The sequence below is a fragment of the Notothenia rossii genome (genome assembly GCF_949606895.1).
Source record: "Notothenia rossii genome assembly, chromosome: 7".
In the NCBI taxonomy this organism is placed as follows: domain Eukaryota; kingdom Metazoa; phylum Chordata; class Actinopteri; order Perciformes; family Nototheniidae; genus Notothenia; species Notothenia rossii.
In genome coordinates, this window is record NC_136905.1 from 78,914,527 (window position 1) to 78,939,333 (window position 24,807).

Sequence of the window (24,807 nt, forward strand, 5' to 3'; positions counted from 1 at the left end):
TGAATATTTTAAAACTTTAATATACAGTGCTTTGTAAATCATTACTAAAAACACAGGTGGTAAAAATCAAATCGAAACAAATAAGTTACACTGTAGTAAAAAGCACTTGAGATTCCTTTCCGTTTTTCATCATTAGTGTGAACCCCATATATGAAAATAGCATAGAAAGTATGCAAACATAGAATTTCATTCATATATATTTTTCTAATCTTTAGCTAAATAAACCTTTTTCTCCTCTTAAAATTCCCTTAACTAAGTGGATGAAAGTAGGACATTTTTACAGCTGTGTGTTTTGTGTCGACGGCCTCGAATTTCATCCATAATTCTGCAGCTTAAAAACGTTTTCACAACAACTTCCCCCTCACGAGGAACCTCAAGAAAAGCCCGAAAGAAAAAGGAAATATAAATTAACATACCAAACATGTGAACAGTCTTTCAAACCTTTTTTTTCATAGAACGGCGTACAGTTTAACATTTGAACCTCTCACACACACTTAACAGTACATCCAAACACACACATACACACGCACAGTCTGTGCATAGACCCAGGTCTGAGTTGTGGAGTTAATGATAACCGGAGCTTTATTTCGCCGCAACTTCCCCACTGTGGTTTGTCCTTTAAAGGAAAATAACCCTTTAACCCATTTGTTGCGATGGCAACAGAAGCTAGCTCCGGGCTGAAGAGCTTAACGTTGAGATATATAGAGATAGACGGATCAAAACACGCCGTTTCCACAGACCAATTTAGTGCCTGCCATCAGCGACAAGGTAAACAGAAATAAAGTCAACCATAGATACACACGTAGGGATAGACATGGAAATATTTTAGTTATTTTCAGTATTCAGCCACTATCTTCCTTTAAAAGTCATATTTGCAATATATATATATATATATATATATTATAACTCAACATTTCCAAATGCTTGCATAAGCTGTGTCATGCTGCCCTTAGGTCAACTGCTGACCCACATAGTCATGGTTTCATCAGAGCGTGTTAGTGTCACAACCATCTTAACACAGTTTGAGACAAAGGGGAGAATACAGTCTCCAAAATCCAGCAAAACAAGTTTCAATTTAAAGGCACCAAATATGAGCAAATAAGTATTTTTTGTCTGAAAATATAACTTTCATAACAACATTCGAAATCCCCTCTTAAAACCTGCAAAATTCTAGTTACGTTTGGTTAGCAGAAAATAATGCTTCTGCCTCTCGTAATGCAGGTTTGTTGATGACAGTTATAATTTACTGGCATATTCACAGTTTGTGGGAAGTAGAGAACCGACTGCTGCTGACATCTGGTTTTAAAAAGATAGTAACATGTCTTAAGCATTCAAAACCTCCTGTAAAGTTAAGTTATGTTAACAGTAAACATCTGCTCCTTTAAATCCCTTGTAGAAAATTATTTATAAAAAATATTTTAACGATATGCGTAATAAAGGGAACTTTAGCTGAAATGTGTAAGAAGGGAGCAGATACTGATATCTGGTTCTAGAAAGCAAAGCAAATGTCTTTTTGTTGACATTAAAAATATGAGTTAAGTTGTTTTACAGTAAACAATACGTCCTCTCTGTATGCCCGTTCTTTGATGACAATATGTTCTCTGCTTTTAAGAGGCAGATATCGACTCCCACAAAATTATCTGCTATCAAAACCTCTTGTTTGAACTGTCAAAATATGACTTAAGTTTGGTTGAAGTGAAGAATGCCTTTGTGCGAGGAAGTAATTTCCTCTAGCTAAGTAGTAAGAAACTCATAAATACTGATATTTGTTTCCTACATGTCTTGAATTAGTTTGTGTTGTTGGTTGTCTTCCCCACTCGTCGTGTGTACCTATAGAGACCTGCGGTTTACAGAGAGAGTCAGCCCTCCTATCAGTTACAGTGCTGACAGCCAGGCGTCCACAGAAAGCATGAGCTGGGGGGGGGGGGCTTTTTGACGCTCAGGGGGTCAACTTGTTCTATTGCACATACGTTTCTGCCTTTTCTTCATTTCTGGCTTCCAAAAAAAAAAAATCTCACAGTTATAAACAGGCAGCGAATAGCATTATTTTTGTTTGTTTTTTGTTTAAATAAAAAAAGAAAGGAAAAATAAGGTATAGACAAGTACGGAAAAGCGCTCACTTAAATTGCAGCCAAAAACCAGGATGATATAATAATATTAATAATCAACAAGAATATTCACAAAACCAACAAAAATAAGCATATATAGCAACACAGGCAGAAAAAGTAACGTTTACCTGTGTGGATATTTATAAAAAAAAAAAAACAGTGTAAAATTGATTGTCATTTCAGGGTAAAAAGCATCCAAACATCCAAGGCATTAACAGTGAGGAACACACTGGGAACTATAAAAAGAGACGTGGGCTGAGGGTACAAAGAACTGAAGCCCAAACGAAGGACGCTCACAGACACATTTGGTGCACATCATGCGTCTGAGAAAGCTTTGGCAGCCTTTAGTGCAGAGGAGCAGCCAAACAAAGGCAACAGTTTGCAGTTTGCACATGCCATCCGTCCGTCTGTCCAACAGCAGGACTCTCCGTTCACCCCCCAGCTGTCAGACTTAAAAAAAAAACGTCATCCAGATGGGATGCAGCCTAAGCAAGCGCGTACTGCGGCTCATCGAGAAAGAAAATCAAAAAGTTCCTTGTCCGTCGAGCGAGACTCGAAGTGCTGAGGAAAGGCCTGGCGAGGCGGCATGGCTTTGATTTGAACGAGCCCTGTGACCAAGAGAGGTAACTCTTGAAAAGCTTTTCAAGCAGAGTAAAGGGGGGGGGGGGGGGGGGGGGGGGGGCGTTTTGGAAAGTTCATACACACTCATTCTCACACACACACACACACACACACACACACTCACTCACATGGGAGTAAATCTGTCCCTGAATGTGCTAAGCAACGGAAGTCTTCTTGTCCCACGACATATACACAGGAGGGGTTTCTCCTTTTTAAATCCTTCTCCCGTCCCAGAGAGTAAAGCCTCGCTTCAGTCAGTCTTACTTCCAGTCCTTATCGTCCTTGTCCTCCTCGCCCGACGACTCGTCGTTGGTGCTGTCCCCCCCCTGCCGCGCCCCGTTCTGCCGGGCGGCGAACGCAGCGGCCGCCTCGCTCGCCGCCCGCTCCTCGGCCTCCTTCTGTCGCAGCGCGGCCGCCTTCTTCTCCTGCTCGGCGTGGCTCTTCATGTGGGCGCTGCGGCTCTTCACCTTAAAGAAAACCCTACAGGAAGACAGAGAAGAGCTTATTGCCGAAGCCCTTCTTACGTATTGCGCAACATTGCAGGTCATCGAGCTGGAGAAGTCGTGGCTCTTTGTTTTCCAGTGTTAATTTCGTCAACGAAAACTATGACGGAAAATTTTCGTCAACGACTTTTTTTTTTACAAGACTAAGACGAGACGATGACGAGCTAAAAATAGATTCTTGATAACGAAAACTATGACGAAATGTATATTTAGTTTTCGTTGACGAGACGGGACTAAGGTGTTAATGGTGGACTATCGGACATTCAAAATGCAGGATATTTTCCCCCAAGTGTCCGTCTTGTCTGTCAAAATGCATCTTACGTTTTCTAACTTACAATATCATTATTTCCGCTCTCTTCACTCCAGAAGAGCGATCTCCCTGTGTCTCTCTGTGTGCGGGGGCGGGGCCTAACAGACATGCTGCAGCGGACACAGAGATCTGCCGGGGACGGAGCGTTCAGAGAGTATTGAGACACATTTTGACTAAAAGTTGACTAAAATGTAATTTGTCATCGACTAAAAGTTGACTAAAACGATTTGAGTTTTCGTCGACTAAAAGTAAACTAAAAGTACGAAGGATAGGAATGACTAAAATGTGACTAAAACTAATAACCATTTTCGTCTAAAGACTAAATCAAAAACAGCTGCCGAAATTAACACTGTTGTCTTCTCCCCCCCCCCCAGAAGAAGGAGCTCCACTCTTGAGTTATAAAGTAACAACATCTCTGCTCTGTTCTTCCACAGGCTGCATCAATGATGAGAGATTTTAAAGCTTGGACATTTAGAATTAATCAATGATCACTGTGAGCGAGCAAGAAGTGTTTCCCCACATTTAGAACGGTCCAATCCCCTTTTCAAAACACTTTTTATCAGTTTAATGATTTCTTAGATGGAGAACAATAGTGCCTATTTCAACATTTCTAACGATGCACCAGCATAACATAACAAGGTATTAAGTTGAAACGCTTAAATCCTTTTTTAATTAGATTAATTAATTGTATTAATGCAGTTAACTTGACTTTGATTCTCATTATTATTATTATTATTATTATAAAGTCAGTTTGCTCTGCACCAAAAGAGGATTCTTTAAAAGTCAGTTTATTTACCTTTGTTTATTTTTGTCTCGACGCGTGTCCCTCTTTCAGCTTTATCTTGGACGATCATTTCGTATATAATTATTTTTGGTATCGTCGACAGTGGGATTTTGATATCACCCGACCCTAAGAGTTATTTCCCCTCGTGGTCTCTCTACATAACGAAAGGGTTCACAAAGCTCAGAGTAATCAGCACCGCAGCATGTGACACGGCAGTGGGTCTGCAGGGGCATGACATGTGCAGCGATGGATTACAATGGCTGTAAAATGGCTAATAAGCCTTATTGGATTTCCAGTAAACAAACATTATCAGACCCTGAATGGATGGCTTATCCATAATGAGCACACGTAGGGCAGTGTGAGTATTTAAAGGGTGAGAGGAGCTCTAGGCCGGTCAGTGGGCAGAGTTTCATGGAAGAGAGGCGCGATGTGCCAGATCTGCTCGGTGTTTCTGTTGCTAGGACACAGGTTGCAATAACAGGAGCAATGTTGCCAGAGGACGGGCTGGTATTTAATCAAAGCAAGGCAGGAGGTCTTGATTCTTTCACTGTGAGACTTCAACCTCTGTTCACCAATACATATTCCAAGTGGGCGAAATGTAGTATTTAAAATATAGCGAGTTCAGTCTAAAGGACACTTATGTAACTGCTGCTGTCGGCTTTGCATAAGTAAACAGAGCCATGCAAACAGCAGTGACTGATGGGATATTTCTGATCTCTCACCTGCCACATTTCTTGCAGGGGAACTCTCCCTCCGGGACAGCTGAGGCTTTGTTGGCTGCGGGGGGGCTGGTTTTACGTGCGTTGGTGTCGTAGCGGATTTTGGAGGCTGGGGGGGGCGGCGGCTGAGGGGGGGGGGGGACCCCGACCCGGGACAGCGGCTGCTCCCTCCCCACGTCCTCCGAGGCCTTCATGATGAGGACGGTGCCAGGCTGCACGCAGAAAAGGAGAGAGAGGTCAGAGGAGGGGTAGCTATCATGTAGGCAGAAGGAGAATACTGAGCCTAAAGAAAGAGCTACTTTAATGTAGGATAGTGCTACAAAAGGCCACTTGAAACAATGAGAAAAACACTACAGGCAAAAACTTTGATTTACATGGAAAGGTACATTTTTGAGGGCCTGTTTTGCTTCCGTAACATGTCTTCTTTCAAAGTAGAGAATGAAAACATCCAGAATAAACATTTAGGTGTTTGTTTTACAGACGTTGTCTATTTGTGTCTGTAGACGTTTACTAAACCTGAAGTTACCCAAAGATAATGCCTCTTTTGTATTTTTAAATAACATTTTAGTAAACGTAGATGTAAAACACGTTCATATTCAATGAATTTGACGATTATCCGTTTTTTATTTATTTGTATATTTTTTGTGTTTACATCTTGGGTAGCTTTCAAAATGAAAAACTCCAGTAGCGATGACATTACGGAACTTTCCAGTTAGATTCCTCAATATATTCTGAATGTTTTTAATGAGGGGTCTGTTTTTTATTTATTATTCAAAGCCTCATTTACAATATTATTGCTTGAACTATTATTATTATTATTATTATTATTATTATTATTATTATTATTATTATAATAATTACCCAAGGTTTAGATTTCTGCTCTAGAAAAAGTTGCAAATTAGAAATTACGGCCTCATTTGCACATTGAAACATACAACTTAAAAAATCTTAAAATACAAAAAAGGAAATCTTATTGCAAGTTAACAACTCAGTAAATTCCAGGGTTAAAATGTGTTACTTATTCAGCTTAAGAAAAATGATACATTGTCTGTCATCAGAAACTTTGTATGTAAACCACTCTAATGCAAATAACATGAATAAAAGGATTCCTGTCGAGTCATTGTTTGCTGACGGACATAATGGGGTTACACAATACAGAAGCAACAGCAGCCAAGTTAGTGCTCTAAAACATCCAGCAGGGGGCGCCACTTCCAGCACGCAGCCACCAGGACAGGCCAGGAAGAGTTCAAAAGGACAAATGTGTCAAAGTCTTAAGCGAAAAGAAACTGAGGCTTCCTTCCTCTCCTGTACAGACTACCGTGTATTCATGTATAACTGAGAATATGTACGTGTGAGTGTGTCTGTGCGTGGAAACAAACAAATAATCATAAAGAACAAAGACAGTTGATCAAAGTACTTTCAAGGCTTTGAGGTAATTATATGTTTTGCATAATTAAGAGACAACACACAGTATGGTAATGTAGGTTGACACACAAAACAATGTGAGTAATCTCTCGGGAGGGCTGACCTACTTCTGTGGTTTATCAGGGTGTATGCAGGAATCCTGAAGTCAAATGTAAAACCTTTTAAGACCTTTTTTAAGACCCTTTCCATACATTTTAAGACCTCATCGCCACTTCGAGTTTTAACCGGTTACATTGGCGACACAAGCACATACAGTATTGATTGTCCTTCCTCCTTATCTTCCAACCATTTGGACTCAAACTTGCATTTCCCCATAACGATGTTGTTTAGCAACCGGCGTAAACAGACCTTTGCGCGCTATCAAGCAGTGAGCGTGGGATGTCCTGTTCAGATGACGTCAAATCTACCTACTCATAACATCAGATATTTATTTTAAAAACGGCGTCTACTGGCTCCTAAAGAGTGTTGCATTATGGGTTATTTGTCATGTAGGATCTTGGCTAGCAAGTCAGTCCCCCTAAATGTTCACGCTAAGGTTTAATGTGTTTACTTCAATCTTTGCTACAGAAACAGAGCAGGACCTAAATAATCTGTCAGACTGCCGATCCAAACTTTTTTTGTATATATTATTTAAGAGTTTGAAGATGCTAAAAGTGACAGAAATGCTTACAGTTGCTTTCAAGAGCCTTACAGGAGAGTTTGTGTGCGTAGGTAACTTGAAGCTTTAGCTGACAAACAGACAGTATTTCATGTTTAACGAGAGAAAAGGCTTCAAGTGTGAGGACCATGTTGTTCTCACACTCTCACTTTCCCAACATGACTGGTATGAAGGCATTTATGTGTGTCATTTCAAATATGGATCAATACACAAACATGGAGACAAGTACATCTCATTACTGTATTAATAATATATAGAGACAAACTTAAAGTCACTTCCTTATCTGTCAATACAAGAACACAGTTTGCAAAGCTTTTAAAAGAGTAAAACTCTGAAAGCAATTTCACCTTAAAAAAAGAAATTCCAGACACCTGAAGCCTTCATGCATAAATGATTACTATAAATGCAGTTGCAAAACAATTAAGTTTAAATCATTTGTTTTTACCCACAGCATATTGATCCTTGTTTATTTTACCACACGGGATAGTTTCAATTCAAAGTTTAAAATATTTGTGGAGTAGATGAAAGTCCAGATTATGTTGAAAAGATTTTCCAAGGACTGTGTTCAAGTCAAGCCTCGTCTTAACCTTGAAAGCATGACCATTTAACGATGTCGCAAACACAGACAAAATCAACAAAGAAATACAAAATGGAAGTTTGGATTTACAAAATGAAATCATATCCTCGCTACTTTCCCTTCAAAGTAAAAGACTCATGTTCACTGTTGACCTTATTCACTTATTTCCCTTCCCATGCAGAACACATCCTTCATTTCACACTCACATTGTCAGCAGGCTGCAGTGTGTGTGGCGCCCTGATGGGGCCGACATCCTGTTTCCTGTCAGCTGACCCTTCCCACTTCCTGCTGTCCTCCTCCCTCTGTGGCTCCAACCTCTGAGAGCCCTATTGGTCAAGAGAAAAACACGTAGTAAGACAAGGAGACATTGATTCTCTTGAAATTGTTCTTCTACGTTACTGGATGCCAAAACAACCACCAAATCTGTACTTGCAATGTTTCCGTGGATAAAATACATCTGTATCAAAGCTGAGGACAGTATGGTCACATAGCTGCATAGTTCATTTTAGATGCGACTGGTGATTGAAAATACTCTGAGCTGGTTTATTTCTGAATCGACACTCTGCAGTTCCACCTCTAAAGACAACTTTGCAGTTTCCTGTTTGATCAGATTACCCTGCAGTCAATCTGTTTATTTCTGACCAGAGTGGTGCATTAGTCCGTGCTTACTTTAGACAATTCCCCTGAACCACTTTTTGCATGCTTCTAAGCTGTTCTGCTTTCAGTCAAATAATTAAAAATCTTTATTTTGAGTGCTGTAGTTCTTTCTGCAGCACAGATGCATGCATGAATCGCTGCAAAACAACAAGGAAGCATAACTGTTACAGTTACACAATGACACAGAGACACAAACCACGTGGTCGTAAAACTACTACAAAAAGACCCAAATTGACTCCGAAGAGGCAATAAGTGACTACCAAAGCCCCCCACTGTGACCGACTAGAGACAAAGACCACAGAGGGATGCTAACCACTACAAAGCATCACAACACAACAACAAAAACAAGCTAAACAGCTAGAAGGTCTGTGTGTCATGCTCCTATTAAGAAGAGCAGAGGCCTGTACTACGAAGCTGGTTCAACCTAACCTGGATTTGTTTGAGTTAGCCGGTTGGTCTAATCCAAAACATACGAGCTCTCGCTAAACGGTACTACGACGCGGGTTATCAAGTGGATCGCTCAAGCCAGCCGTGTCCTATCTAGTTAGGTGCGCGTTCACATGAGAGGGGTGGTATCTGGAACATTTGACCAATCACAAACATGGAGAAGCGTACTGACAGCGCAGCGTCATACTTCCTGAATGAAAAGTCAACTTTAATATTAGACATATGAAGAAGTTAAACTTTAAACATCCATGACTTAAACACTGTATCCAGGATCAAAGCCTACAAGGTGAATACAGCTGGAAACAGAAAAAGTGTTTGAATGAGTACATTAACAGGTTTATGATATCACTGCCCCGTCTAAGACACGATCTGACTTTAATTACATTTGTCTCGAGTGTTTCATCAACTTAATGTGTTGCTTAAAATAATACTTCTGCATACAGTATGTGACACTGTGAGTGTTGCACGGCCAGATACGGCTCAGCGGACTCAGATAAGGAGATATATGATACATTATGATGTGATATGCAGCGGACTGTACTTATTGTTACTCTGATCCGGTTACTTATGTTGTGGCAGATATTTAAGTAAGATTTCTTAACGCTAATGTTATAATAGTCAGATTGCTCTGAAGATGGGAGGTGATATTCTATTAATGTTCACGTTCACACAGTCGGTGATTTTTGCCGTCCGTCTTTCCTGCAACGGCAGCTTTTCTGTATTTCCTTTCTCCTGTAATATGACTTGATCACTTTAAACTCCGCACACTGAGCTCTGATTGGTCAGCAGGCAGTGCTTTCACTGAGTTGAGCTCTTAGCCTGCAACCTAACCTGGTCCCGACCAGGTTAGCCGCACAGCATCAGTTACCATGGAGATCTAGCCTACTAAAAAGAGAACCAGCTTCGTAGGACCGGAAAGCCAGAGTTTTCCCTGAAGTTAGCCGGCTAAGCAAAAATCCGGCTTCGTAGTATCCCCCCCAGGTGGGACATTTAGCATGTTTGTGATTGTCTGTGAACGTCTCATAATCCAGCCATGCTAACAGACGGTTTGTTTTGCTTAATGTCAGGGTCTTGGTCCCCTAAATGATGTATTGACTTATAGATACATCAGCAACAACACTCCTGTGAGTGCAGAACAGATATTGAACATGTCACTGACCTTGTGGTCCGTCTCCTCCTCGGTGGTCTTGCTCTCCAGAGGCTCCAGCTCTCCGTAGATCAGCATCCCGCCGCGGCCGATCTTCACGTGCTTCTTGTAGGTGTAGTAAAACTCCACACACTGCGCCACTGACTTAGTGATGACCTGTAAACCACACACACACATTCCCTTCTTTTTAAATGGAATTTCAATTTCCTGGTTTGTAAGAAAATGGCTCTGTGAGTGACAGCACTCTGCACACTAGGTCTTTTTGCTAGGGCATTTTGAAAGTACTTAAAAACAGTCCTTAGCTGTTCTGGATCGAGCATTTTTATGCATTGTCTGTGTTTACATTTTGCATTGTTTTCACTGCTGTGTGTATTTAACCCTGAAGAATAGATGCCCATCTGTACCTAATATAATAAAAAATGATTTGTTCTTAAGAAGTTTCATTGCAGACAGGATGAAAAAAACGACATAATCACGATTAAAATGAATAAATACAATGTTCTAATCCTTTAATCTTGTGGTTTTGCCAATTATCATTGAAACTCTACGTGTCCTCCCTGTTGATCACTGCAGGGGCGAGGACAAGAAAATGCAACAGTATTCCAGTCTTGTGGAAAAACACTGATCAACTGTGACACGGCAAATATTCAAACAAGAAGGAAACATTGTTCCATAGTGACTGCATTTCCTCTCCCTGCCCACCCACTGTCAGGGGAAATATTGTGCACGCTGTTATCAGCCCACAGCTATGCTACTGTGTGGCCTGGACGAGAAGGAAGAGTTTTTATTTATTCACCCTCTTGTGTTTTAAACCACATCCTACCTGTTTCTGCACCATGAAGAAGTCCTTCTTGTATGCAGCGATGCCTTTGTTGAACTGGCGTCTCTCAGCGGCAGTCCAGCTGTCTGATCCTGCAGAGAGACATTTAAAAAGGAGACAGGGATGCAGACGTTGAAAAACACTCAGCAAGTATAGATAGATAGATAGATAGATAGATAGATAGATAGATAGATAGATAGATAGATAGATAGATAGATAGATAGATAGATAGATAGATAGATAGATAGATAGATAGATAGACAGACAGACAGACAGACAGACAGACAGACAGACAGACAGACAGACCGATAGACAGACAGACAGACAGATATATGTTTGTGTTGCAGCATAATACAACACAAGGCAATGTACATAAGAGAAACTAAGACACAGAAATAAACAGTCCAATACATAAGTCTCTCCTTCCAGACAATAATCAGAATGTGTGCTGAGTCTGACAAGTTCAAAACCACCCCCCACCCTTAAACACACAAGCGCACACACACCGAGTCAAGTCTCTTGGTAAACAATGGCTTCCCTGTCTTCTGCTTGGGATTAACCACATGCTGTAAAGCCCCTCCTCCCCTCCTCCCGTTGACCCTGACAATCCTCCACAGTCGTCGCCCCCCCCCCCCCCCCCCACCCCCACATACCCACCGCAGCCCGAACACTCTCACTGCTGCAGCTGCTTTGAGGCCAGGCCTTAGAACGACTCAAGTTTTAGTTGGTGGTAAAGAAATAGGAGAGGATTCTCTTTGTTGACACCCCCATGATGACAAACCAAAACACAAAGTTCCTTTTTCACTGAAATCAGCATTTTCAAGTGACCACAAATGCTTGCTGGGGTTTGTCAGATAACGCAAAAATGGAAACAGCAACTCCCTAAAACCGAAAAGCAGGAATTTGTTTGAACACAATGTACTATTGCAGGTTGAAAGATAGAAGTTTAAACTCTATATGGACACACAGAACAATATGTTGTATAAGATGTACCTGAGTAGTGGTAGTGGGCCAGATAATGAGACTTGGGGAAAACTGGATTCCTCAGCATCAGCAGCGACAGAGCGGCCTGAGAAACAAACAAACAAACACTTTACAAATGCTTGACAGTAAACACACATTAGCTGCACAACAGTGAGCCTTTAGGTCACTGCTGCCAAGTGAGCGGAGTCTGGCTCTATTAGGCACTCAAATTGTGCTTTATTAACCTGTAAAAACACACAGAGACAAACAGAGGACCAGCGGGAGAGCGAGATAACCACTCTCCATGTTTCTCTATGAATCAGGTGAATGCATTATGTCATAATACTCTCTCTGGTGTTGGAAACAAAACTCGTGCTCCTTGAGAAGTCTTGACTATGCATGAATGCTGAAGACGGCAGTTGGAGCCGGACTGCTGCAGAGAGTGGGCGCTTTGACAACCCCCCCCCCCCCCTAACGCGCGTAGTTTCCTTGACAACATTGGACCAGTGCTGGTCGCTAGGGGCCTGAAATCTCCTCCAGTACGACCACGAAGCGCTGACAGCTCTAAAGTATTGATTCAGGATCACCGGTAAAGTTACTGTTTGGACAAAGTAATGCACAAAATGTGTTTTCCATGTGAAGTGAGTATTTCTCTCTGGTTCAGCGTCAAATAATTCATTTTTTGGATCCACTGTAATTTATTGTCATTGAATAGAAAAACGAAAAAATTTCTATGGACTAATTATATGTTATTTATTTTTGAAATGGGGGTAAGGGGTTTCTGACATGCAACAGAAAGGTCCCAATAACATTTTTGTTTTTAAACCTCGTATTTAGAAAGCTAAAATTCAATAGATAACTAAACATGTTTTTACCATATTGTAAAAGTGTTTGTTTGTTATTAAAAAGGTAAATTATTTAAATGATTAATCAACATACATTTAAATCAGCCATTATCCCATGCATTATTGATTTGAGAATGTGCTTCTTTGTCTTGCCTTAACGTTATAATAAATGAATTATCTTTAGATTTAGACACCGAGCATACGATTGGTTACTCAAGTAAATAACTGGCTTGCCAATGATTAACTATTTGATCATCATCTATTAAAATAATGTAGTCACCCCCATTATTATTACCATTATTCGATTCAAGCTGGTCAAATAAATGAAATTTAAATGATCATAGCATTAATCTAATTCTTTGTAATAATATACATGACTGTTGGATATTCAATAGGAGAGGTGTGAGCAGGAAACACTTCATGTTTTGTCTCATGGCGTTTGACCGCTGTTTGGCCTCATTCCCACAAACAGAGCGGAGCACGGTGTTGGCTTTATATTGTTGGATGTGTTCTGTGGTGCAGCAGATATATTATCCTGCGGTGTGTTTTATTTGAGCAGGGCAGCGTGCTTTAAATAGCCGATTCGTCCAGAGGTCAAGGATGGACGGAGCAGATCTGCACTGCGGGCTGCTCACGCCCCGATGTGATTAGAGGTCTGACAGCGAGGCAAAAGGTGAGAGACACAGGAAGCATCACTGCTGCAGCAAAGGTGGAGCGTCCGACTGACCAATCAGAAGCCTCGGTGACACTATGAGTCAGGGCAAGCTGGTGAAAACCCAGAAGGACTTTTTTCACCCTTCCTCAGACGCATTTCAGACTTTTTGTTTGTCTGGTTTTGCTTTAAATGACAAATAAATATGTGCATGCGATCAAATACAATAAAAATAACCGCATCTCAAAAAGATTAAAACATTTCACCTCATCTTGTTGAGTGCTTTCTGTTTTTGTAAATATCTCAGGAGAGAACGAGGAGGAACGTGGCTACAACACTGTGAAATCCAAAGTCATCTAACAATTTATTGTTGTTGAATTAATGCAGGCCCCGACTAAAGGACAGTTTTTTACACTAGGCTGTCAGGAGGCTGAACTCTCTCCCCCCTCTCTCCCCCCCCCTGCCCTCACTGGACTATACAGTAACTCCCCATGCACACTCAGACACTCAAATCCAGCACCAGACACTTTTTTTGTAACGCTGCTATGGACAATCTTGCAATAAATGCACATTCTATGGACAATCTTGCACTAATGTACATTCCCAAAGACATTGATATTGAAGTGACTGTTATTTTGTATATATTCATTGTTGTGTTTTTGTATCTTAATGTGTGCATATGTGTAAATGTGTCTGTTGATTGTGTATATATAGGATATACATATTTGATACATATCTGTATATTGTATAATTGTATTTGGGATTGTTGGAAACATCATTTCAATAACTCTGCCTGTACACACAAACTGAAAGACTGACTTTGAGGTTATTTTTTGATTAACAATTTTAGCTTTTGGAAATAAAATATGAAAGATCACGGTATCCTAAAGAATAGAGAGACATCTGCCAAGGTCTTGTTATGTCTGACAGTCCCAAAGATATTTAGTTTATTATTACACATAGGACCAAAAGCAGATTTGAGAAGCTGGAACTAGGTTATTGCAGCTTTGTAAGGGTCAAATTAATTTACTTTCAAGGTACCTAAACCAAAAACATTTGGTAAGCTTTTTATCATAATGAAAAAAGCTTTGAGAATGTGGATATATTTGTAAAACTATGAATGGAATTGCAAAAAAGTTCTAGCCTTGATATGGTAATGATTAAAAGTAAGCACTCAAACAGAGATGCATCCGTTCTGCTCTTCACAATGCCATCTCACCACACCTCTGGCTAAATAAACAAACAGTTTCACTTTCTCAGTCACCTCAGGCCACCACAGAGTCTGCAGATCACTCACTTCCGTTCAGAAATCATTGACGGTTTAGATGAAACTTTCAATCGCTTCATGAACACATAAGAGAGAAAGCAGCTCGGTGGAAAATGTGGTGCAGGAAGTCAAAGGACATGACACATGTACTGCAACACAATCAGTAGTGTAAACTCTGTGTTTACATGCATCTGATTAGTAATGATTAAATTCCAAAATCATGTATGACTTAAATAAACCCACTATTGTCTATGACTACAAAAAGCCTTCCCTAAAAACCCCGGACAAGTAGTCTTATTCTGAAACAGTACATATGAAGACCTTTCAGATTCAGATTTGACATAAAAAAAAAAAAAGAATATTGCTGATGCCTGATTGGTGCACCAAAGTATGTCACATTACTTTTTTTTTTACCTTCTCACCTAAACCAGTGAGGCGGTTAAACCAAAAATATCAAAATATAGATATTTCTCTTAAGGACAAAAGCCAAATGACTGAAACTGTTCTTCAGAAATGACTGTTGAAGCAAAATCACAGAGAGAAAAAACTTTTTAAAAGCTCTTGAGTTTAAAAAAAAAAATGGTGAGTCATTTTCTACGTGTCACACAATCTATAAGGGTAAACAGGTTGGTGTGCATGACATGTATGTTAGAACCAGACCGACCAGTGATGTTTCCATTAATCACAGAGGTCCCTTCCCTGTCAGTCAGTATGGATTGTTCTGTTGTGCTCACCATTATGTCCCCTTTGCACTCGTACAGACAATGGTGGGCTAGCTCCTGGTTGGTGCCTCCTCCACACAGAACACTGGTGCAGGCCAGGTGCATGAGGTCTTGCACTGTGAACACAGAGAGAGAGAAAGAGAGAGAGAATGTGAGCAAGAGAGTTGTTATTATTTTTGCACACTGTGGTGAGAGAAAAAAAACTTGATGTGGGAGGATAATTGTTATAAACATTATTGTGAGTGTGGTTTTATTGTGTTTCTCTGCTGTTAATCATGCAGGCTCAGCAGTTCTGTTGTGTCAAAAACAAAACCAACCCACAGCGGCAATTACGTCTTTTTTTCAAATCATATTTAATTGCAGCATTTACCTGGAGGGTTTAAATTGCACGCATGTCTTAAAAACTTAAAAGGTGGGGTAGGTAAGAATGGAGAAACCAGCTCGAGGGCACTAGAATTTGAAAGTACACAGGCGAAAAAAATCTCAGACTTCCTTACAGAGCCCCTCCTCCAACACACACATGACCAATGAGGGCACGAGATAAGTTTGTGCACAGATTGAAGGCTGACAGGCAGGTAGGCCATCCAGTTACTTTAGCCGGGCCGGCTCAGATGATTGGTCGTGCTTTTTACAGTACCACAGCTTCCACAGAGGATATTATTTTATGGATTTTTTGTCAAAGCACTTCAGATATTCATTGCTATCGGGATGTTAAGAGCATTCCATGGAATATAACAAAAAGTGTATCTCGAGCCGGTTTCTCAAACTTACCTACCACACCTTTAAGTGTCTTAATGAAAATTAAAAAAAACTAAGAAATCATTTGCAGTTTTTAAAATGTAATGATGAATTATTGAAAGCACAGAAAGTTACTTCTGTATTTCACATTAAGGAAATGACTCGAGTTTTAAGGAAGTCTTTTACTGATTATTTCACATACAGAAAAGGTCTTAAATAAATGAACTGTTGGAACAGATCATCAGCTTCTCAGTAAATAATGTCAAAAAAAGATTTCACAAGATCCTGCTAAAGCTATCTACCAATATTAATCGTTTGGTTTGTTTATATTTTGGATTGTTAAGAATGAGATGTTTTATTGTTTTGTCTTTCAAGTGGGGATCTTTAATAAAGAAAAGATAAATGCTCATGTTACAAATGTGAAACTGTATTTGCAAAAAAATGTATTCAAGATTCAAGGCTTTTATTGTCATGTGTACATAGCTACAGTGTAGTTATGACAATGAACATCTTAGGTCACAGGCCCCTCCAACAGTGCAGCACAATAGTCGATATCAGGGGTGTCAAACTCAATTTCCTCTCGGGCCACATTAGCATCATGGTTGCACTCAAAGGGCCAATTTTATATATAAGACTACATAAAAATACATATATACATTTTTTTATAATATAAAATAATGTATTATATTACATTGGATTGTTATGAGATAGGGTAGTAACTTCATAGTTAACTACATCTGAAAGCAGAAGTCTAGGGCAAATAATTGCAAGTCATTTCAGTAAGAATGTCACAAAATGACTTAAAGAGAAAAGCCAATTTCTGAAAAAAAAGAAAGTCAAAATCAAAAAAAGAAGTCACATTTTGAAAAAAAAAGTTTATTTTTTATAGAAAAAAAGTCAAATTCAGAGAAAAAAAAAGGCATATTCGAGATGCATTGTAGGACATGTAGTTTATGAGCAACGTGCTTCTGTAAAGTAACATGTAACTGTATAATAAACATATTATATTCTTTGCAAGCTCTTGCGGGCCACATAAAATGAAGTCGCGGGCCGGATTTGGCCCACAGGCCTTGAGTTTGACACCCCTGGTCTATATACAAGTAATTGGAATATTGATACATATGAGTTGCGAACAGATGAATGTTATGGATGTTCTTTCAAAAGTTCAGGTGTTTAACTGTCCCTTAGTCATTTCATACCTCTCTGCGTGAAGTCAGGCTTTTCCTCCAGCTCAGTCAGCGGAGTCCAGAGTTGATCCGCTCGATGGTGATCCCGCTCCACCGCCAACCGCTGCCTCAGCTCCGGCACCTCGGCCTGGTACCGCGACCCAATATTTATCCGTCTGGGAACAGAACATCAGTGTGAGAGCGACAAGGGCTTAAATGGGATCTTTGGCACGGCAAGTGTATTTATATATAGTATAGCACCTTTCAACACAAGGCAATTCAAAGTGCTTTACAAACATGAAAGACATTAAGAAACATATTATAACAGGACATTTAAAAACACTCATTTAAAAAGCAAAGATAATCAAACATGAATAACAAAAGGTACATGACTAAAAGTGACAGTGCAGTGTGAGATACACACATCTGAAATGTTTAGGTCCGACTCTCAATCATTGCTAACTTTTTAGCAGAAATAGTTTTCTTCGACCTCAATTTCTTCCTACTTTCTTTTTTAACTGATCCTTTAGTTATTTCAAGTGTTTCATCTTAAACGAACCCCCCTTTGCAAAATTCATCAAGTGCCTTCCTTTGTTGTGAAGTGGTATTTGTTCACAGTTAAATATCACATAACAATACCAGATTTCCTCTGGTTTGATTTCTAAGCTCACATTTTGAATTCTTGGCTTTTCTACCTGCTCTGATCTTTAAATAGTCACCGCAGGATTGTTGAGGCTGTGAGCACCGAAACCCTTGCACTGTTTTGAATTCCAGCTTGTTACAGCGCTCCTCTTTTGCCCTCTCAGCATAACGCATAATATGCAAATCCTTTTCAAATTGTGTGTGCACTTCTTGATTCACTGATCTGATAGTCCATGGATCCTCAACCTGGTGTGGGACAAAGGTCATCCTCAAATAGGGAGAATGACTAATCATCCCACATATGCATGCACTCTCTATAGGCTTCCACTGAAACCCGATACCTCAATGCTACAGTTGTGAAAATCCTGCTGTGTTGCATTAACACACAATCCTGTTCTAGCATGCCCCAACCCTCCCCTGCTTTTCCAGTAGGCCTGCGGTATTTCCAGCTGAGTGTGTGTGTGTGTGTGTGTGTGTGTGTGTGTGTGTGTGTGTGTGTGTGTGTGTGTGTGTGTGTGTGTGTGTGTGTGTGTGTGTGTGTGTGTGTGTGTGTGTGTGTGTGTGTATTCTGGCAGCCTCCCCCAGGGAAGGTGGGCTGCTAAAGGTTGAACTGAGATGGCTCTCGTGTGTTTTGGATTACAGCGGGCCCAGCTGAAGGCATGATTTATGGGCTGCCTCGCTGGCTCGTCCCTGACTAACTGCTGAGCAGCTGGCACCAGTCGGGGGACAGCTTGCACAATGAACCCCCATAAACTGCTCCTCACTGTTGATGCAACTCTAAAGTGAGTCCAGAAAAGATCCCCCCGACTGATATGTAAAGGGTTAAACTAAATGTAGCCCCCTTAAAGCTGTCTTTATTGCTCTAATTTCCACAAACGTCCAAGCTATCGGTGTCTGTGTTTACGTTTAAGGAGTAACCCGGCTGATATACTGACGGTCTTTTTTGGTCCAAGTAGTTCAAATGCATTGTTCATACCCTGCAAGTTATTATCTTTACAACTTTAAAACCACATTTTATAAACTATCTAATTATTTACATTCACCTCTGTATTGTAGTTTTTAATTGTAATTTTCAGATTGCCTACCTACACGAGTATGAGGGAGTCACAGGAGACAATGCAGCTGGGAATGAAGTGTAATTTGAACTCTTTGATAATGGCCTAAAGTCACCGCTAACACAAACAGAGTATCCTACTGCTGCTGCTGCTGCTTCACATTAAAAGTGTCCCAAATGTGAATCGCATGGTGGCTTTTATCGTGAAGCAGTATATTTGTTATCGAGATGAACACAAACCAAATTCAGTTATTAAATGTGTGTCTGCAAAACACATTTGGACAGTTATTGTTAATTTCCTACTCAGGAAGGTACCAGATTGACTTACATGGGCATTAGCTAAACCCTTATCTTTTACTCATCATCAACACCGTTACTGCTGACATCTGACAAATTAGTTAAAATGTCAGCTTAATGTTATTAAGTTTGAACTTTTTTAACTGTTGTTGTGTATATGCTTTTATTTATCTTTCATATTGCTCAATTCTTAACCATTTTGCATTTCTTTTTTTTAAATTATTATTCTATGGTAACAAAGGGGAACATCTATAATCTTGATTCATAAAAAAAACAATGTGATATATAACTTAAATATAACCAGAACTATTGTCTCTGTGCATGTAAGTTAAAGATCGCAGGTCTCTTTAGTGTGTCATTAGCTTAAAAAGGTTTTTTAAAGTCCTCACTGACACTAAGAGAGTGGATCACATCACTCCTGTTCTGAAGTCTTTACACTCGCTTCCTGTGTGTCAAATAATTGATTTCAAAATATTGCTGCTGGTTTTTAAAGCTTTGAATGGTTTAGGCCCAAAATATATTTCTGACCTCCTGCTAAATGATGAACCATCCAGATCTCTCAGGTCTTCAGGGACGGGGTCAGCTTTCTGTCCCCAGAGTCAGAACTAAACATGGAGAAGTTATTATGCTCCAAATATCTGGAACAAACTCCCAGAAACCTGCAGGTCCGCTGCAACTCTGACTACTTTTAAATCCAAACTGAAGACTTTTCTTTTTGCTGCTGCTTTTAATTGAACGATTCAAATCTTAAACTGCACTGTAACTTTTATTATCTTTGCTTTTTAATGCCATTTTCTTAATGTCTTTCATTTTTGTAAAGTCCCCCCAAAGGTGTCATTATTGGGGTCCAAGTCCCCTCATAGGTGGTTAAAGTCCCCTACGTGTGCCGTTTTGGTTTCAAGACCCTGGTTCGTGGAGGACACCAAAAAAGTCCTAGAAAAGACAACTTCAACTTAACTAATGTGCATTTAAAGAAAAGAGGAATAGTTTGGGCGAAAACTAAAAAGGTACCATGGGGTACAGGAATTCGTTTTGGTTTCAAGACCCTGGTTCACGGAGGATACCAATAAAATTCCTAGAAAGACAAGGTAAACTTAACTATCTGCATTTAAAAATAAAAAAAAGGAATAGTTTCGGCGAAAACTAAAAAGGTACCATGGGGTCAGACTATAATTGTCCAAAGGGGGGTTCGTTCAGATGTGTGTATCTCACTCTGCACTGTAACTGTGATTCATGTATCTTTGCTTTTAAATGTGTTTTTAGATATCATTTCATAATGTGTTTCTTAAATGCTATTAATGTCTTTCATTTTTGTAAAGCACTTTGAATTGCCTTGTGTTGAAATGTGCTATATAAATACACTTACCTTGCTGACTGTTATCTGACTGTTATCACAGGATGTACTTTTATTGAGACATTAGACTGCATGGTTAGATAAGAAGGCGAAGGCTGGCGCTAATGCTAGCAGTGGATGACAGGGCAAAAGATTCCAGTGGTATCAGCGGTAGGGAGGAGGAACGCCTTAAAAGATGGGTTTAGCATTTCAAGAAATCTATGTTCGCTTTCAAGACATTTCATTTTTCATCCCAGTGTTATAATGTCATTAATTGATTGCGGAGCTTCTACTCGAGCTATGGTAATGCATGCTCTGCCCATCAAACTATCTGGAAATGAGAAACAACATCCCCCCCCCCCTAAAGCCCAAAACCTTTCTACAATGGAAGAAGATAATGTGTGGAAGTTGAGAGGGAAATACTCACGGCTCTATGCTGACTGGAGTGGCCTCTCCGATAGCCGACAGAACGGGTGGTGTGATGTCACAGCTGTCTGTTAGAGAGGCAACACAACATGCACTCAGTGATATGGAAGTAGATGTACAGAACAATAGTTAAAAAGACAAGAATATCAAATACAGAAATCCGTCAGGCATCATTTTAATATTTATAAAGTGACTTACTTAATCAATTTTTTTAAAAGTACACACATCAGTCGAAATGTTTGCCAGATGCAACTCTAAAGGGAGTCCAAAAAAGATTCCCCAACTGATATTTAAAGGGTTAAACTAAATGTATCCTCAGTGTCCTTAAAGCTCCCCCTGTCCTTATTGCTCTAATTTTCATAAACGTCCAAGCTATCAGTATCTGTGTTTACTTTTAAGGAGTAACCAGGCTGATATACTGACGGTCTTATTTGGTTCAAGAGGTTCACATGCACTGTTAATACCCTGCAAGTTATCATCTTAACTTTCAAAACCACATTTTGTAAACTATTTGTTTTTACATATTTACATTCACCTCTCTGTATTGTGTTTTTGATTGAAATGTTCAGATTGCCTACGTTCCCGAGTATAAGTGAGTCACAAGAGACAATGCAGCTGGTAATGAAGTGTCATTTGAACTCCTTGATAATTGTTAATACCCTGCAAGTTATTATCTTAACTTTCAAAAAGATGCCACAGTTAAGATGCCCCCGTGGATAATTCAGACAGGTATTTTTCTTTATTTGTTTTACTCACTGGAGCGCAACAGGCTGCGTGTTGCAGACTTGGGGGTGATAGGAGGCGGTAGGCCCTGGGCGCTGGCTGCAGCCGACGACAGGAAGGTGGAGAAGTAGAGGCCGGAGCCCTCTCGGACAGGGCTGAGGATGGGCGGGGGGGTGTAGGGGGGGATGGAGAAGGGGTTTTCAGCGAGGCGGACTGGGGAGCGCAGGTGGCTCTGGTAGGGTGTCATGCTGGAGTACATGGGAGGGGCGATGAATAAACCAGGTTTAGGCGGAGGGATGAAAAGAGGCTCAGGCCGGGGACGCCGTTTAGACTTTTTGCCGTCGTCGTCCCGCTCTCCTTCACTTCTTCCATTCTGGAGAGGAAACAATTATAGTTTCAGTTAGATTCATCGCAGTGCACTTTCTTTTACATGCAATGCTACTATAGACAGGGGTGCACATAACTTTCTCAATGAGGTACTCAGATGTACTCAGTACCAGGAGTCAGCGTTTGCTACTCCAACTTCCGGTCCCACGCAAAGTTATGTGATGGAGCCTGAAGCCCTCTGTGTCGCAAAGGCCGACGGGGGGGTGTGGGGGTGCTAGTGGAGTACTTCGGGACCACAGAGCGTGAATGTTGTGATCAGCTGATTTTGCGCAGTTCTCCAGTGTTTGAGCGGGGCACCAAATGTGCACAGGGGAGTCTCCCTCCAAGGGATGCATACCGGTATCCGGTATTACAGAAATACCGGTTACTGGTGGCTACGGTATACCGTACCGAAATTAGATCCGGTTTCGATACTTTAAAAAAAAAAATGTTTTATTTAATTTGAAAAGTGAGTCTGTGGCCCGTGATGGCGGGTGTTATAAATTAGATTGCATAATCGTTTTTCTTCATATTTTATGTATTTTTCATTGTTTGTTCAATACTAGAAAGGTAAGTCCCACAAATGAACTGTGATGGGATTTGTTTTCCCTCACCAGTGAAGGCAAATGTTGATTTTAAAGATGAGATTTGTTTGTTTGTGCAATGCCGAGATCTCATGACCTTTATTCTATTATGTATTTGTTCTCTAGTCAAATCTCAGGTTTAACATTAATTATAACGGTGCTATAACGGTCTGTTTGCATTGACAAGAAGAGCTATTCACGCGGCACACCTGATGGCGGGTGTTATAAAAGATATTCCATAATCGGTTTTCTTCATATTTGTTATGTATTTTTCATTGTTTGTTCAGTACTAAAGGTCCAAGAAGTCCCACAATTGAATTTAATATTCATTTGACATGTTAACTATATCGTAAAGCGCTTCATGGGATGATACATTTTCAAAGTATCACGATATGTATCGGTTGAGTATCGGTATCGTTCAGTGGTATCGGTATCGTAAAAAAGTCAACGATATGCATCCCTACTCCCTCCGTAGCCGGTTGGCACAACTCCATTGTACAGACCGACGTTAACAGCAGCCCCGTCTGTGCACACGGAGACCAACTGTCGTCCAGTGATCTAAGCGCCTTCTGGAAAAGCTCCACAAGTACGTTGGTACGCAAAGGCGCTTAGTGACACAAGTGACGGTACACATTTCAGATTTTTGCCATGCATGCGTACCAGTTATGTGCAGCCCTGTCTATAGAGGTGTTTTAATGAACATATGTCATGTTTTAGGACCTTATCACACACAATTAAAGCTTCAAACTAAATAGTCAAATAGAATAAATTGAGTTTTTAATAACTCAATTTTCTTCAATGAATCTAACCCGTCAGTTTTGTCAACGTAAATACATTTTGGTAAGAGCTGTGTGTGTGTTTGAGAGAAAGTGTGACAGAGTGAGGAAGTGAAGGTGGACTATTGGTGGACTATTGTACAGAGCTTCTGTGAGTTAATAATAACTTACTAGTTTGCGTCCCGCCTGTACACGTGATGTTATCTATAAGCTGAACACGCCCAACCCAACATCACTACATGCAGCTACCGCTGGAATCTAATTCTATAAATTGTATAATACTACTCATATTAATGTAATGTAATCTTTATCTGCAACTGTGCAGGAAAGCCAGGTTTAAACAGAATGGATGGACATGCAACATTTAATGTTAAAAATGCAATTGTTATATTATGAATGAAACTTTGGAGCTTTGTGACAGCCCTAAAAACACACACATAAAAGCCTCAATGAAAGACAAGCATGCACGTACAGTTGTCTATTTATCCTGAGAAATTCTAAAGACAAAGAACAACCCCTACCCTCCACTGTATGGTACATAATGTACAGTATGGCATCGCTAAACCCTGATAATCTGCCTGATCTGGGGCAGGGCATCTAGTTCACTAAATCCCCCCCAAATGAACCAGGGAAAGGGAGAAAAGAGCAGAGGACCCCAATGGGGGCAGGGGAGACATGGAGCATGATGGGGGGGAAGGGAGTGTGTGTGTTGGCTGGGAGATGTGGCTCAAATGTGACGACTTAATATCTGGAGTTTAGGCGTACTGATAACAAACTGAGGATGAATACTGTGGAACACACACTACTACCCCACTATTCTTAGTAAATTAATCTGACCATTCAATACATGTATGCAAGTGTGTATGTAAAAGTATAAAAATGTATGCATGCTTCTCTGGTAACATTAAGCTGCTCTTTTCTGCTGTAACAATGTCCATTTCCCCTCTGTGGGACTAATACAGGGATTCTGATAAATAGAAAAAATAAGCTTCAGGGAATTAATATGAACCCACCTGATCTGAGCTCTCTGACAACGAGTTCCTGAGGGAGCGTCTCCGGGTGACGATGACCGAGGGCTTGTGGTCGGAGCGCCCAAAGTCCTGGGGGTTTAAAGGTCTCTGGGGCCAGGTGGAGGCCAGCGATGAATCATCTCTGTCCGGAGAGGAGGGGTCCAGCCTTCGCACGGGAACGGACACGGGGATGACGAGGGGAAGGAGGCTGTCGTCTCGAGGCCGCTTGGTGTTCATACCCCCTGTCTGAGTGGGACTCCACGAGCGGTGGGATTCCTGAAAAAGAGGGAGGAGGAAGGTGTTACAAGGGATCTAGTAAATTGATTTCTCCTCGATATAAAACATCAACAGGATATGAAAATGCATTGCTTGCTCATTGCAAATAGTAGACACTAAACTAAAGGCTTATGGTTCAATTAAATCGTATTTTAATCGCAATTACGATCATGGCTGGCAACGATTACGAA

At 40.5% G+C, this 24,807-nt stretch overlaps 1 protein-coding gene across 3 annotated transcripts in view; it reads right to left on the minus strand.

Annotated features, from left to right (window-relative positions):
• The window catches only part of mideasb (mitotic deacetylase associated SANT domain protein b), a 34,012-nt gene continuing 9,205 nt past the window's right edge, over window positions 1-24,807 (minus strand). For all 3 annotated transcript variants that reach the window (XM_079691806.1, XM_079691808.1, XM_079691807.1), the window contains exons 3-13: window positions 24,344-24,616; window positions 21,638-21,977; window positions 20,883-20,949; window positions 17,163-17,305; window positions 15,238-15,341; window positions 11,770-11,845; window positions 10,780-10,868; window positions 9,969-10,112; window positions 7,912-8,031; window positions 5,049-5,257; window positions 1-3,209 (exon numbers count right to left, since the gene is read on the minus strand). In XM_079691806.1, the coding sequence (XP_079547932.1) occupies window positions 2,990-3,209; window positions 5,049-5,257; window positions 7,912-8,031; window positions 9,969-10,112; window positions 10,780-10,868; window positions 11,770-11,845; window positions 15,238-15,341; window positions 17,163-17,305; window positions 20,883-20,949; window positions 21,638-21,977; window positions 24,344-24,616 (1,785 nt within the window). In that variant the 3' untranslated portion in view covers window positions 1-2,989. The remainder of the gene's footprint in view (window positions 3,210-5,048; window positions 5,258-7,911; window positions 8,032-9,968; window positions 10,113-10,779; window positions 10,869-11,769; window positions 11,846-15,237; window positions 15,342-17,162; window positions 17,306-20,882; window positions 20,950-21,637; window positions 21,978-24,343; window positions 24,617-24,807) is intronic.